The sequence below is a fragment of the Dipodomys spectabilis genome, unplaced genomic scaffold, assembly GCF_019054845.1.
Source record: "Dipodomys spectabilis isolate Male_0828 unplaced genomic scaffold, ASM1905484v1 ptg000564l, whole genome shotgun sequence".
In the NCBI taxonomy this organism is placed as follows: domain Eukaryota; kingdom Metazoa; phylum Chordata; class Mammalia; order Rodentia; family Heteromyidae; genus Dipodomys; species Dipodomys spectabilis.
In genome coordinates this window covers 1,016,433-1,032,017 of record NW_024871241.1, presented here as the reverse complement: position 1 = coordinate 1,032,017, position 15,585 = coordinate 1,016,433, and the positions used below count along the sequence as shown (strand labels likewise).

The 15,585-nt window shown below is 44.3% G+C and overlaps 1 protein-coding gene across 2 annotated transcripts in view; it reads left to right on the top strand.

The window, feature by feature from the left end:
• The window catches only part of Map7d2 (MAP7 domain containing 2), a 94,424-nt gene extending 79,076 nt beyond the window's left edge, over nt 1–15,348 (top strand). For both annotated transcript variants that reach the window (XM_042670517.1, XM_042670516.1), the window contains exons 11-17: nt 2,064–2,274; nt 3,287–3,391; nt 4,414–4,470; nt 5,254–5,335; nt 5,823–6,009; nt 9,217–9,491; nt 13,856–15,348. In XM_042670517.1, the coding sequence (XP_042526451.1) occupies nt 2,064–2,274; nt 3,287–3,391; nt 4,414–4,470; nt 5,254–5,335; nt 5,823–6,009; nt 9,217–9,466 (892 nt within the window). In that variant the 3' untranslated portion in view covers nt 9,467–9,491; nt 13,856–15,348. The remainder of the gene's footprint in view (nt 1–2,063; nt 2,275–3,286; nt 3,392–4,413; nt 4,471–5,253; nt 5,336–5,822; nt 6,010–9,216; nt 9,492–13,855) is intronic.
• The last annotated feature ends 237 nt before the right edge of the window (nt 15,349–15,585 follow it).

Sequence of the window (15,585 nt, the reverse complement as noted above, 5' to 3'; positions counted from 1 at the left end):
CTTTGAGCCACAGTGTCATTTCTGGCTTCTTGGGGTAGTTAATGGGAGATAAGAGTCTCATGGAATTTTCTGCCTTGGCTGGCTTTGAACCATGATCCTCAAATCTCTTCCTCCTGAGTAGCTGGGATTACAGCCATGAGCCACCTATGCCTGGCTTTATCTTTTTTTTTTTTTTTTTTTGCCAGTACTGGGGCTTGAACTCAGTCTGGGCACTGTCCCTAAACTTCTTTTGCTCAAGGCTAGCACTCTACCCTTTGAGCCAGAGCACCACTTCTGGCTTTTTATGTTTATGTGGTACTGAGGAATAGAACCTAGGGCTTCATACATGCTAGGCAAACGTTCTACCACTAAGCCACATTCCCAGCCCTCTTTTTTTTGGGGGGGGGGGTCCGGTCGTGGAGCCTGAACTCTGGGCCTGGGCGCTGTCCCTCAGATCTTCAGCTCAAAGCTAGTGCTCTACCACCGAGCCACCTTCCCAGCCCCCCCCCTCTTTTTTAAATGCCAGTGCTTGGGCTTGAGCACAAGGCCTGCGGACTGTCCCTGAGCTTTTGTACTTAAGGCTAGTGCTTTACCACTTGAGCCACAGATCCACTTCTGGCTTAAAAAAAAATGTTACTTTTATTTTTACATGTTATACAAAGGGATTACCATTTCCTAAGTCAGATAATGAGCACATTTCTTTTTTTCTTGGACAATGTCCCTCCTTACCCCGTCTGGCTTTTTGATGGTTAATTGGAGATCAGAGTCTCAGGAACTTTCCTGCCCAGTTTTGAACTGCAGTCCTCAGATCTCAGCTTCCTGAGTAACTAGGGATTACAGGCGTAAACCACCGTCGGACTAAGTCTTATCTTTTAAATGAAGGTAATTACTTTTTTAAAAAATACCAATTTATAGATGCACTCCAAAGGTCATTGGGCTTGGAGGGAGGATTCATTTTAAATTGTAAAACTGATAATTTGAGTGTTCCAGGGCCAAACATTGCCATTCAGTATTTCATTTATGTCTCAGAAGAATGCCATGAGGCATAGTAGGGACATTCCCATAGTAGGGCCATTCCTATGAGCATAATAAATGTTAAACGAATTTCCAGGTGCACACAGTGAGTAGCACAGTTAAAATGTGATTTGGGTCTTACGTTGCCAATGACTAGCTGAAGAAAGGGATGACTTGTCAGAAGCAAGAATATTAGAAATGTAATAGGAATCTACTGAGGAGGCTGAGATTTGAGCCAACCTGGGCAGAAAAGTCTGAGACTTCATCTCCAATTAACCAGCAAAAATCTGAGCTGGAGGTATGATTCAGGTGGTAGAGTGACAGTTGTTAGGAGGAAAGCTGAGTGAGATCATGACCCTAAGTCTGAGCTCCAATACCAGCACAAAAAAATGCAAAAACAAGCTTTAGACTTTACCTTTAGCAGTTTTCCCTTGCTACTTAGAGCTCTTTAGCATTATGTCAGGAACCAGTCATCTGTGGATGAAAATACCGAAATACTACTTCTAAATACAAAATACAAATACTAAATACAAAAGTAGATTTTTTAAAGAATGCCAAAATCAGTGGAAAGTAGATGCTTTAACTTCTGTATCAGATACTGAATTTTGGTTGAATGTTTTCTTCAGTCAGCTGCTTCCAAAGTCATACATACCTCAATTAGAAGCCAAAGTAAACTGTTTGAGCTTGTGGTCATTGCTCTTCAGTTGCTGACTGACACATTTGTGACCATTACAACAATCCCCACCTCACTATTTTTTTTTTTAGCTTTAGTTGGTTTTGAATATTTCTTAGGAATTGCCATAAAATACAAATGTTAGGGTTTGGCCTCCTGTGTCATCATGGTGATTTACAAAGTGACAAGGGAGTATCTGTGTCTTCCCAGTAGTAGGCTTACAAATCAATGAATTGTTCTTGTCTAGTACAGATTTAAAGTCAAGCCTGGTTAATATCTTTGTAGGCATATGGACGAAGTCTGATTCACGTTATTTGTTAGCATTATCCACCACTATCTGCACAAGATTCTTAGGTGATTTGCCTTTGTCTTCTAACAACGCTTATGTTCTCAAAAGGCTGGAGAGAGAGGAGTTGAAAAGAAAGGCAGAGGAGGAGAGACTGCGCCAAGAAGCAGCAGCTCGTAAGCAAGAAGAGGCAAAGAAGCAGCAGGAAGAGGAAGAGAAAAGAAAGGCAGAGATAGAGGCCAAACAGAAGGCTAAGGAGGAGCTGTTGTTGAAAGAGAAGCAAGAAAAAGAAGAGCAAGAGAAAGCCTTGATTGTAAAGCAGGTAAAGTCCAGGTCCTCAGGTTTCCTGTGTTTTGCAAGGGCTTTTGTTAACAAGTAAACATTAAGTTTGAATGACATAATAGTTACTTCCTTTTTTTTTCTTAACCTGACTATGCTAGTTATTAAATATAAATTTCTTGGAACAATCAAAATTAGTAATGTTTACTGTCTTTGAGTTTGAGTTCTTCCCAAAGACAGACCCTGGAGTAAGAATTTGTGTTCCAGTAGTTTATTTAAGAGTAGAGCTCGCTAGGCACCAGTGGCTCATGCCTGTAATCCTAAAACTACTTAGGAGGCTGAGATCTGAGGATCAAGATTCAAAGCCAGCCCAGTCAGGAAAGTCTGTGAGACTCTTTTCTCCAATAAACCACCAAAAAACTGGAAGTGGCACTGTGGCTCAAGTGGTAGAGGGCTTGCCTTGAGCTGAAGTGCTGAGGGACAGCATCCAGGCTCAGAGTTCAAGCCCCACGACCCCCGCCCCCAAAAAAGAGTAAAGCTCATGAAACTAGTAAGAGTTTGAGAGAATAGTAAGTATACTGATGAATGGGTTACTATGAGCAACTGAAACTCATTGCCATTGAGACTTGAGAGAGTGAGGATCATGCTTAGAATTGTCCTTCGAGGGATGCGGGAAAATGGACAGTTTACCTACCAGCACTGCCACTTATTGTGGAAGATTGCTCCTTGGAGAAGTTTATGTGGACTTTCTGGTCAAACTCTGCTACTAACACAGGGAGACCTTTGTCTCTCTACAGAGAAACCGTGGCCATGTGTAGAAGAACTGTCTGCAGGTGATTTACATAGTAGACTGAGTGTGAGTGTATGTGAATGCAGCCTGACCCTGTGTTTAGGTCATAAAGCAGCTTGTGTAACTCCACATTGAAGATTGAACATTAACTAGCCACTTCGGGGCACACAATGAGGGGAAAGAAACTTGTGCAAACCCTAGGGAATTACTACCATGTTTTCTTAGCTTAATAACTCCTGTGCCTTGGTTTCTCTCTCAATTTCAGAAAGAAGCAGCAGAAGCAAAGGCCCAGGAGGCAGTTAAACAGATGCGTCTAGAAAGAGAACAGATCATGCTGCAGATCGAGCAGGAACGGCTAGAAAGGAAGAAGGTAAAGGCCGAGGGTGAGGCAGGAACAGAAGTGAGTCCAGTTTTGTTTTGCAGTACTTGGGTAGAATATTCTTAAATATGTCAATTAAGTCAAGTGCAGGCGTGTGTGTCTGTCTGTGTCTGTGTCTGTGTCTGTGTCTGTGTGTACCCTGGGGCTTGATCTCAGGTCTTGGGCGCTCTCCCTCAGCTTGTTTTTGCTGTTGTTGTTGTCGGTCGTGGGGCCTGAACTCTGGGCCTGGGCACTGTCCCTCAGCTCTTCAGCTCAAGGCTAGCACTCTACCACTTGAGCCACAGCACCACTTCTGGCTTTTTTCTGCTTATGTGGTGCTGAGTAATTGAACCCAGGGCCTCATGCATGCAAGGCAAGCACGCTACCACTGAGCCACCTTCCCAGCCCCCAGCTTGTTTGTTTGTTTGGTTGTTTTTGCTCAAGGCTAGCACTCTACCACTTGGAGGCATAGTGCCACTTTTGGTTTTCTGGTAGTTAATTGGAGATCAAATCTCACAGACTTTACTGCCTGAGCTGGCTTTGAACCACAATCCTCAGATCTCGGCCTCCTGAGTAGTAGGATTACAGGCATGAGCCACTAACACTCAGCAAGTGGGGGTTTTTTGTGTCATCTTGACTCATCAATTGCTGACTGAGAGTGCTCTTCCTCCTCCCCCCTCCAGTTCCACCTTCTGTGTAGCTAAGATTACAGGCATGAGCCACCACTCCTGGATCAATTTCATGTTCTGTAGAGTAGTCCTTTCAATGGCAGCTGGTGAGTTGTTGATTTATAGAGAACTTATGGAGAAAGATGAGCTTTAAATTGAATATAAATTGTAGGTATGGACTAGTACACTTCACTTGACTGTGTTCATAGGGTCAGAGGTGTCCATCTTTAAAACGGGGAATGGAAAACTGTCCTGTAGTTGTTATCCTTTGCTGACATTGATCATTTAGAAGTTTTCTTATAAGTATGAAATTACATATAGACTCAATTGCTTTACGTTTTTGGTCTTTTTCTTCACGGCTTCCAGAGAATAGATGAAATCATGAAGAGAACAAGGAAGAGTGATGTGCCTCCAGAAGTAAAGGTGGGGATTTTTCTGAAAATTCCATGCTGAGTGGGAAAGAACAAAAGAATGCATTCAGTGAAGTTGGAGGAGAGCTAGCCAGAAAAAAAAATGGACTCTTTCTAGCCTGTTTCTGACCAGCTCATAAAGAAAACAGAAGTGTAAGAGATTGAACAAATGAAAGATTTCATCAGAGAACTGGAATGGGTATGCAGAGGAAGTAATGATGAGCCCATAAATGCAAGAGAATAAGGGAAATACAGCTAAAGAGTCTTAAGAATTATCTGTAACAGGCAGATGAACATTCCCTGGTGCTTTTTTCTTTGTCTGTTTGTGCCAGTTCTGGGGCTTGAACTCAGGGTCTGGTCACTGTCCCTGAGCTCTGTGTGTGTGTGTGTGTGTGTGTGTGTGTGTGTGTGTGTGTGTGTGTGTGTGTGTGTGTGTGTGTGTGTGTGTGTGTGTGTGTGTGTGTGTGTGTGTGTGTGTGTGTGTGTGTGTGTGTGTGTGTCCTGGGGCTTGGATTCAGGCACTGGATGTTGTTCCTGAGCTTTTATGCTACAAGGTTAGCACTCTACCACTTGAGCCAGAGCTCCAGTTCCAGCTTTTTGGTGGTTAGAGATAAGAGTTGCATGGACTATTCTGCCCAGGATGGCTTTGAACTGTGATCCTCAGATCTCAGCCTCCTGGAGCAGCTAGGATTATGTGAGCTAGGCATGAGTCACTGGTGCCTGGTGGCTGGTGCTTTTCAAAAGCATTTGTCATGACAACCTTCCCTATTTTCACTCAGCTTCTGTTTGATTTCAGAAAGAGGAATCTCCCAAAGTAGAGATTCAGCCTGGTACGTGTGTGGAAAATAAGACAAAATCAATTGTGCCCAATAAAATAGGTAAGTATGAGGTCTGGTTTGGTTCTTCCTTTCAATAACGAGGACTAGTAAAAGCTGCTGTGGGGCAAAAGTATCTCTAGGTCCCCAGAGCGTGGTTGCCAGCAGATTTGCTTCCTGGGCATCCTTCCAGTGCTGGGGCTATGGCTCCATTTGGAACACTGCTGGCTTCCTTGCTTACTCTAATAATCCATGCCATCCATCAGCCAGCCCAGGATGCTTTAGATCAGATGCTGTTCAGATCTGATTCTGTCCTCCAGAGGCCCTACAAACTGATAATGTGATCTGTCTCTGCTTCCCCTGTGGGAAGTTAATGACATGGGTTAATATTGGTTCTTTCCATAAAACATATTGGTGAAAAAAGAGAATTAAGTTAATGACCTTGTTATATATTTGCCATTGTTTCGGTTGGGGATATTTGATTATTTACACAGGGACTTTGCTTTTTTTGTTTTGTTTTGTTTTTGTGTGTGTGTGTGTGTTTTATCAGAAATCAATGGGTTAAACACCTGCCAGGAAGTTAATGGTGTGGGACCCACTGGCCCAGAAGCTTTTCCTCGAGACATTTTCTCTAATGGGTTTAAACCAGTCAGGGGGCTTGTTCATTTGGATGCCCTTGATGGGAAATCAAACAGTTTGGATGACTCCACTGAAGAAGTTCAGTCTATGGATGTAAGGTATGTTAATATTTTACATTTCATCTCTTCTCTAAATATTGTCTTTTATTGTTTTGTTGGTCATGGGCCTGAACTCTGGGCCTGGGCGCTGTCCCTCAGCTCTTCAGCTCAAGGCTAGCACTCTACCACTTAAGCCACAGTGCCACTTCTGGCTTCTTCTGCGTATGTGGTGCTGAGGAATTGAACCCAGGGCCTCATTCATGCAAGGCAAGCACTCTTTCACTGAGCCACCTTCCCAACCCCTAAATATGATTTCTTAATCAGTCATCTACAAAGCAGGTTTGGTTGATATGAGAAGCTGACAGTGGTGTAATACTAGAGTCTTGGGTTGGGTGCCCTGGAAATAGGGCCAGGGCCCAAGTTTCTTATCATAGGATTTATTGGGGGAGGATGTTCAGTATTTCTCAGGAAGAAGGGAAAAGAGGGAAACACTGAACAAGGATATATTCTCAGATAATCCCCCAGGACCCCTAGGGGGTGAATTTCCACCAAAGTTGCCTTATTGAGTTAATGACAGGTAGCTCTACAGTTTAAGGTGAGCACTCTACCACTTGAGCCACAGTGCCATTCCAGTTTCCTGGTGGTTAATTGGAGATAAGAGTCTCACGGACGTTCCTGCCTGGGCTAGCTTTGAGCAGTGATCCTCAGATCTCAGCCTCCTGAGCAGCTAGGATTACAGATGTGAGCTACCAGTGCCCAGCTGGCAGATAGCTTTTGTACCACTATATTCATCAGTCTTCTCTATGGGACCCCTGCCTGGGTAAGTGATATAGGACTAACTGGACACTAAAGGACTGTGTCAATGAAAGGAAGTTGTCTAGAGAAATGGTGGCAACTGTGACTCTTTACCTGCAGGTAGGTATAGGAGTTCTGGCTGAGCATCAACAGGGTCTCCTGTGTCCAGAGTCTCATATTTCAGAAAGCTTGTCAGTAGAGATTTGAGAAAAGAACTAATATATTTTCAGATACTAAAAGCCTAAAGAATTCTTAAGCTGGTATGCCTGGGAAATGAATTCCAGCCAAAAGAAGAGCCAATTAGTGTGGGATTGAAGCAGAGGCATTATAAAGCACACACATCACCTTGGGCAGGGCAGTTGGAGTAGGGGGTGGCTCTGTTAGTCAGGACAGTATGACAGTATTGTATAAAAGCTCTACCAGAGAGAGGATGGGGGTGGAAGCATGGGGTTCCTATGACACACTGGTTGTAAATAGCCCACACATCCGCACTGAGCTTGAACCAGATATATGAAAAGCCAGCATCCAGCAGTCCCATCTACAGGAGAGATCCTTTGTGGACTGACAGCAGGGCCCTTCAACCCTTGCCTGGAGCTCTCCTGGCCCTAGCACCACTATGATGGCCACCATCCCCTGATGGGTGCCACTCTGCCCACGGCAGAAAACGCTGGGGCAGTTTTAAGGGTTAATACAACATAACCCCACCCCCACATAGAGCCAGCTGTACTTAGTCTTTCATTCTTTTTTGGGGGGGTCGGGGAGCCAGTCCTGGGGCTTGAACTCAGGGCCAGGGCACTGTCCCTGAGTTTCTTTTACATAAGGCTAGCACTCTTGTCACAGCACCACTTCTGGTTTTTCTGTTTATTAGATACTGAGGAATTGAACCCAGGGCTTCATGCATGGTAGGCAAGCACTCTTCCACTAAGCCACATTCCCAGCCCTGTACTTATTCTTTTATGTCTCCGAGTGGGGGCAGGAAGGGGACAGCACGTGTCACTATTGGCACAGTTGAGAAATTGAAGGGGTTTTGTATGCTTAAAGATATGTGAGTCCTGGTGCTGCACCAAAGCCTGTGACAGAACCTGGGGCAGACTGTTTCTGCTGAGTGAGGCAGTTTGCCTATGCTTGCTTCATACACCAGAGGAGATACCAGGTCAGTGGCTGCCCCTTCGCTGGGTGCACATGTGAAGAAGGTGGGGCTTCTGTGGGTGCTTCTGCAGTTCAACTGGTTTTTCTAGATTCTTCTCTCAGATTTCATCAAAGAAGAAGAGAAGAACCTGGTAGCAGCCTTACTCTAGTTATTGAGACTCCTGGGGATGGTCCCTGAATTCGTAGCCTTCCACTCTTCTGGGCTCAGATTTGCTGCTTACTAGGCCTACAGCAGACAACAGTGAAATGCCTTTCACTTCTAGGGAGAAGAGAGACAGAGAAAGAGAGAGAGAGAAACATAAGGCTTATTCCTGGATAAGTCATGGTGAATTGGAAACTTGGTTTTAGATAGGAGACAGTGGGTGAAATAGGCCTTTTTTTTTTGTCTGTTGGGGGCTTGAACTCTGGGCCTGGGTGTTGTCCCTGAGCTCTTCAGCTATTCACGGACTTTTCCTGCCCGGGCTGGCTTTGAACCGCAATCCTCAGATCTCAGCCTCCTGAGTAGCTAGGATGACAGGCGTGAGCCACCAGCGCCGGCTATACACACAACTTTTATAGAAGAAGAATAGAACAAAATACTACAAACAGAATGAAGTACATAAACACATGCTTAGTTCTTACTTTGTTTTATCTTTTGTATCAGTCCTGGAGCTTGAACTCAGGGCCTGGATGCTGTCCCTGAGTCTTTTTGTGCTCAAGGCTAGCACTCTACCACTTGAACCATAGCACCACTTCTGGCTTTTTTCTGAGTAGTTTATTGGAGATCGGAGTCTCACAGACTTTCCTGCCCAGGGTTCGTTTCAAACCATGATCTTCAGATCTCAGCCTCCTGAGTAGCTAGCCTAGGTGTCACCAGTGCCTGGTTCTCACTTGACTTTTTTGCTCAAGTGCTCTACCACTTGAGTTACACCTCTAGCTCCAGCTCCAGCTTTTTGCTGGTTGATTTGGAGATGAGTGTCACAGATATCTTTTTTTTTTTTTTTGGGTCCGGTCATGGGGCCTGAACTCTGGGCCTGGGCGCTGTCCCTCAGCTCTTCAGCTCAAGGCTAGCGCTCTACCACTTGAGCCACAGCGCCACTTCCGGCTTTTTTCTTTTTGCTTATGTGGTGCTGAGGAATCGAACCCAGGGCCTCAGGCATGCAAGGCAAGCGCTCTACCACGGAGCCACCTTCCCAGCCCCATAGATTTCTTTTGCCTTCAAACCAAGATCTTCAGATGTCAGCCTTTTGAGTAACCTTACAGTTGAGATCCACTAGCACCCAGCTAATCGAGCTGACTCCTTAGGTTCTGTCCCCACTTCTGTCTCTCTCTCATCTTTTCTAGCCCTGTTTCCAAAGAAGAACTTATCTCCATCCCAGAATTTTCACCAGTGAGTGAAATGATTCCTGGTATGTCTCTGGACCAAAATGGAACTGGCAATGCCCGCGCACTTCAAGATATCTTAGATTTCACTGGCCCTCCAGCATTCACCAAGAAATCCAGTGAAAACCTCAGCCTGGATGACTGTAACAAAAACCTTATTGAAGGATTTAACAGCCCTGGCCAAGAAACTACTCTGAATACCTTCTGTTGACAAAACAACGACCTTTTAATGAAAGGTAAAGTCTTTTGATGATACTCTAGTCCATAACTCCCCTAGGGTTTAACATAACTATTATCCAGCTTCTTGAATGGCCAATTTTATTTGAAAAATGTGGACATGAATATATTGTGGTATATACTGCAGCAACACAATACTTGAGATGGATATTAATTCATTTCTCTATACACAAGCCTCCAGTACCCTGCTATGTTGTTCCTGCAGTTTGAGGATTAAGATGGAAGTTTGAGAAGCATAGGCTAAAGAAATGGACTCAGGGACTGAGAATGTGGCTTACTAGTAGAGTGCTTGCCTAGCATGCATAAAGCCCTGGGTTTGATTCCTCAGTACCACATACACATAAAAGTCTGGAAGTGGTGCTGTGGCTCAAGTGATACAGTGCTAGCCTTGAGCACAGAGAACCTCAGGGACAGTGCCCAGGCTCTGAGTTCAAGTCCCAGGAATGGCAAAAACAACAGAAAGAAATGGACTCAGCACCTCCTAATCCTTGTCTATAAAAATGTAGCACCTTTCTGGGCACTGGTAGCTCATGCCTGTAATCCTAGTTACTCAGGAGGCTGAGATCTGAGGATTGCTGTTTGAAGCCAAACTGGGCAGGAAAGTGTGTGAGACTTTTTTTTTTTTTTTGTCGGTCGTGGGGCTTGAACTCTGAGCCTGGTGCTGTCCCTCAGCTCTTCAGCTCAAGGCTAGCGCTCTACCACTTGAGCTACGCGCCACTTTTCTGAGTGTTTATTGGAGATAAGAGTTTCACGGACTTTCTTGCCAGGGCTGGCTTTGAACCAAGATCCTCAGATCTCAGCCTCCTGAGTAGCTAGGATTACAGGCGTGAGGACCCCCACCCAGCTCTTTTTTTTTTGTTTTTGTTTTGTCAGTAGTCGGTCCTGAACTCTGGGCCTGGGTGCTGTTCCCTCTTCAGCGGTAGACCAGCACTCTACCACTTTAGCCTCAGCCCCACTTCCGGCTTTTTCTGCTTATGTGGTGCTGAGGAATCGAAGGGAGGGCCTCATGCATGCAAGACAAGCACTCTACCACTGAGCCACCTTCCCAGCTCCTCTGTGTGAGACTCTTTTTTTTTTTTTTTTGTCGGTCATGGGGCTTGAACTCTGGGCCTGGGCGCTGTCCCTCAGCTCTTCAGCTCAAGGCGAGCGCTCTACCACTTGAGCTACAGCGCCACTTCCGGTTTTCTGGTGGTTTATTGGAGATAGGAGTCTCACGGTCTCTCCTGCCCGGGCTGGCTTTGAACCACGATCTTCAGATCTCAGCCTCCTGAGTAGCTAGGATTACAGGCGTGAGCCACCAGCGCCCGGCTTGTGTGAGACTCTTATCTTCAGTAAACCACCAGAAAACCAGAAGTGGTGCTGTGGCTCAAGTGGTAGAGCACTTGCCTTGAGCTGAAGAGCTGAGGGACAGCGCCCAGGCCCAGAGTTCAAGCCCCATGACCACTTAAAAACAAACAGTTGCTTGGCTAGCTTGCTTGAGTGGTGTTTTACTATTTGAACCATTCTTCCAGCTTGGATTTTTGCTAGTTGTGGTGTTATTTTATTTTGGTTTGTGGTACTGGGGCTTAAACTCAGGCCCAAAAGCTAGCACTCTATCACTTGAACCACACCTCCACTCCAGGCTGCTTTTGGTGGCTAATTGGAGATAAGAGTCTCACAGACATCTCTGCCCAGGCTAGCTTCAAAGCACGACCTTCGGATCTCAGCCTCCTGAGTAGCTAAGATTATAGACATAAGCCAAGTGCCCAGCTGACCTAATGTTTTTCTTGCCAAAGCATTTCTGTTTTCTCTGCTTCCTTTGTCCCTCACCTGTTATATGTTCTGCCTCCCCCCTTCCTCCCCCCCCACCATACACACACACACACACACACACACACACACACACACACACACACGGCCTGCACATGTAAAACTTACACTCTATAGACCCTTAACTACACCCCAGCCCTGTTATATGAGTGAGAATATCTATGTGTTATAACTAGGGAAAGTCCATGGGGAGTCTGTAGTTACGTGTGCTTAGCAATTCACATTTGATCTACTTCAGTTTGGCACTTGATTTTTGAATAATGAAAACATAATTATAATCTTTCACCAAATCCTTCAAGAAATGAATACATCCAATTACTCCTGCCATTTTAGACTCTTAGGAAAACCTTTTTTATATTCTTGGCATTCTCTGTCACTTTAGTTTTTATGATGCTGCATTCCTCTTATAGAAATTTGATGCCTAAAATGATTTAGTCCAACCTCTTTATTTCTCAAGTGAGGTAACAGGGTGGAAATGCTGCATAGCTAAGCTTTCTGTGGTTTGTATATGTATTTCCACCAGGCCTCAGCTTTTGTCCATAGGTGAGTTTTAGGGTTTCTTTCTCTCAGATTTCAAGAAAGCACCTGTAGTGCATTAACATGTGAGTGGAAAGGTCTAACAGGTCACTTGTACAGTAAACCAGATACCTGGTTTGATAAAGCAGCTGCTTTCTTGGACATTTACAAACACTAACCTGCTGGGTGCCGGTGGCTCACGCTTGTAATCCTAGCTATTCAGGAGGCTGAGATCTGAGGATTGCCATTTGAAGCTAGCCTGGTCAGGGAAGTCCGTGTGACTCTTATCGGCAATTAATTACCAAAAAGCCAGAAATTATGCTGTGGCTCAAAGTAGTAGAGCACTGACCTTGAGCACAAAACTCAAGAATGGTGCCCAGGCCTTGCGTTCAAGTCCTAGAACTAGCACACAAGTGTGCATATATGTGCATACTCGTGCACACACACTACATGTATACATATATTGATGTCAGTACTCAGGGCCTAGAACTCTTTTTTTTCCTTTCTGCCAGTGCTGGGGCTTGAACTCAAGGCCTGGGCACTGTCCTGATCTGCTTTTGCTCAAGGCTAGCACTCCACCACTTGAGGCACAGCACCACTTCTGGCTCTTTCTGTTTATGTGGTACTGAGGAATCGAACTTAGGGCTTCATGCATGCTAGGCAAGCACTCTACTACTAAGCCACATTCCCAGCCTATGAGACTAGCACTCTTGCTTGGCTTTTTCCTCTCATAGCTGGCATTCTACCACTTGATCATGCCTCCAGTCCAGCTTTTTTTCTGGATAATTGATGATAGAGGCTCTGGGGCTTTTCTGCCCAAGCAGCCTTTGAACCATGGTTCTCAGATCTCAGCCTCCAGAGTAGCTAGGATTACAGGAATGAGTCAACCATGCCCAACTTTGTTTATATATTTTCTTTTTTCTTTCTTTTTTTTTTTTTTTCCGGTCGTGGGGCCTGAACTCTGGGCCTGGGTGCTGTCCCTCAGCTCTTCAGCTCAAGGCTAGTGCTCTACCACTTGAGCCACAGTGCCACTTCCGTTTTTTTTTCTTCTGCTTATGTGGTGCTGAGGAATCGAACCCAGGGCCTCATGCCTGCAAGGCAAGCGCTCTACCACTGAGCCACCTTCCCAGCCCTGTTTATATATTTTCATGTATGATAAAGACTAGTTCTCAGGGCTGGGAATGTGTCCTACTGGTAGAGTGCTTGCCTAGCATGCAGAAAGCCCTGTGTTGGATTCCTCAGTACTACATAAACAGAAAAAGCCAGAAGTGGTGCTGTGGCTCAAATGGTAGAGTGCTAACCTTGAGCAAAAGAAGCTCAGTGACAGTGCCCAGGACTGGCAAAAAATAAAAAGACTAGTTCTCAAGTCCTTCTGAACAAGAGGTGGTGCAACCCTCACTAGGGAGCATTTGGTGTTTTTTGTTTGTTTGTTTTTGTCAGTCGTGGGGCTTGAACTCTGGGCCTGGGCCCTGTCCCTCAGCTCTTCAGCTCAAGGTGAGCGTCCTACCACTTGATCCACAGTGCCACTTCCAGCTTTTTCTGTTTATGTGGTGCTAAGGAATCGAACTCAGGGCCTCATACATGCGAGGCAAGTGCTCTACCACTGAGCCACATTCTTAGCCCAGCATTTTTTTTTAAATATCACAATGCCTGAAGACATTCAGTCGGATGTGTGACATGAAATTATCTATAGGTTTGAGTAAAGGAGACTCTGACTGGCCAGTAAGATGTTGCTATCTTCTCCTATTCCATGTGCATCCCTCCTGAAGCAGTATGTTCAACCTTTCCAGATTAAGTAGGGCTCTCCTTTGCTCAAAGGTTAAAAAAAAAAAAAAGCAAGCACAGGAATGGGGACATCTGCAGGTGTTAGAAAATTCTCACACCAGGAAAATTGGACCCACCTCATATAAAGATCATGTACAAAATACTGCAGTACTTCTGTTGATCAGGACTAATCTATGAACCAAGGAAAATGCAATTACCAAGTACAAGATACTGGTTTCTGTATTGGTCTCATGTGATTTTGTTTTTGCCACAGGTGGAGTTTGGAGCACCCCGGACACTGCTGGGAGTCCAATCTGAGCTGCTGGCCACCTGATGGAGCTTCTGTAGCCGCATTCCAAAAATATTAGATTGGAATGTAACTATATTCCTAGGTAGTATGTCAAACACTGGCCTCTTGGTAGAAACCTCCAGACTTTGGCCTTACTGGGCTTTAGTGAAGTTACATTCTACAGTTCTAGTTCTGAGCTTCTGCTGCTGCTAGAGCATTTCCTTTCTTTCTCTAGTTTCATGGTGAGCCTGTCAACCTGAGTGATGCTGGCTCAGAACTTCACCCATGACCGCTCTCATTCTCAGAGTTGGAGCACAAAAACATTTAGATATCTCTTCCTATTAAATACTCTCTACATGACCAGAACTCTGGTTAAACATGTACTTGACTTGAGCTGTGTATCTCCCTGTCTTGGTTTAGATGGAGAAGAAATTCAGCAGTTTCTCTCACTCTAGGGTTTCTCTGTTGGAAAGTAATGTCAGGAAATCCTTTTATTGTTATTATTATTATTATTATTAAGCTTTGCCACCTGCAAATGCATTAACCACATTACTGTTTTGGGGGTTGGGGGTTAAAGTTGTAAGTTTGGTTGGACAAGGAAGAACTAAACAATGAGTAATGATTTCTTTTCTCTTACTCATATTTTTATGTCCCTGAGCAACTCAATCTAGCCAGGACATTTTCTTGTCATACCTTAACAATCTCCACAAGTGGCCTTCCAACTGAAGGAGTTATGTATCTCACATGCAGGTGGTTGATTTTCATGGTTTTGCTATTTTTTTTGCTATTAGATCTTGGGGGTTTTCTTTCTTTGATTATTCCTGTGCTTTCTCAACTGTCATAAAAGTCACAGTGCTCTGAAACAAGGAGGCCTCAAATTGGTCCTGGCACATCTTTTTAACAGACTTTAACATTAAAAAAAATCTGGGAAGAATGCCACTAGAATGAAAATTCCATGCATTTTATTCCATATATTGCTGTTTCCTTAAATTAATTTCTTGCGTTAAATGTGGCTTTCAAATCAAAATGACCTTTTCTTGTTTGAGACATTTGTTTTAACTTATACCATAAAGGATTTGGAAAGAAAGGTTGACCACCAGGAAATATAAAGAAGTTTCAGTAGTAATCTTGTCCACTCGCTTTTAAAGCCAGCTACAGTTTAAGACTTTATTAGCTATGGAAACTGTATGTTTGTGTATGTGTATATACTAAATAAAATACATGCCTCTAAAAATGTAGTGTAATTGATCTTGATGAGTACTGGGGAATCCCTTTTCTGACAAGCACACCGAAAATGATAGCATGGTCTGATTTGTGAAAATGCCTGGCCATCTTTGTTGCGGCTTTCTTTGGCTAGATGTCTGTTTTGCTGTGATCTGTTACATCTCATAGTGTCATTGTGACTGTGGTGATGCCTCATTTCAAATGCATGATGTGTGCATTCTGTTCAGTGTGAAATACATTTTCATTGAAGAGTCTGATGGCCTGCTAGTGTTTTGTCTCTGTTTGTTTCCTGTAGCTAGCTCGGTGAAGAACTGTGCTGAAACAAAACCAGGTTTTCCAAAGCTTGTGGAGTTGTGGGAACACTCCCCCAATTCCTGAATGGGTGTCCCTTTCCCCATCAAATGAATTAAAAATCCCTCTGCTTTTGTAAAATGGAGCCAGCTTTGGAGCTAAGCTTAAGTGATGGCCTGTCCCTTGAATATGATGCACTT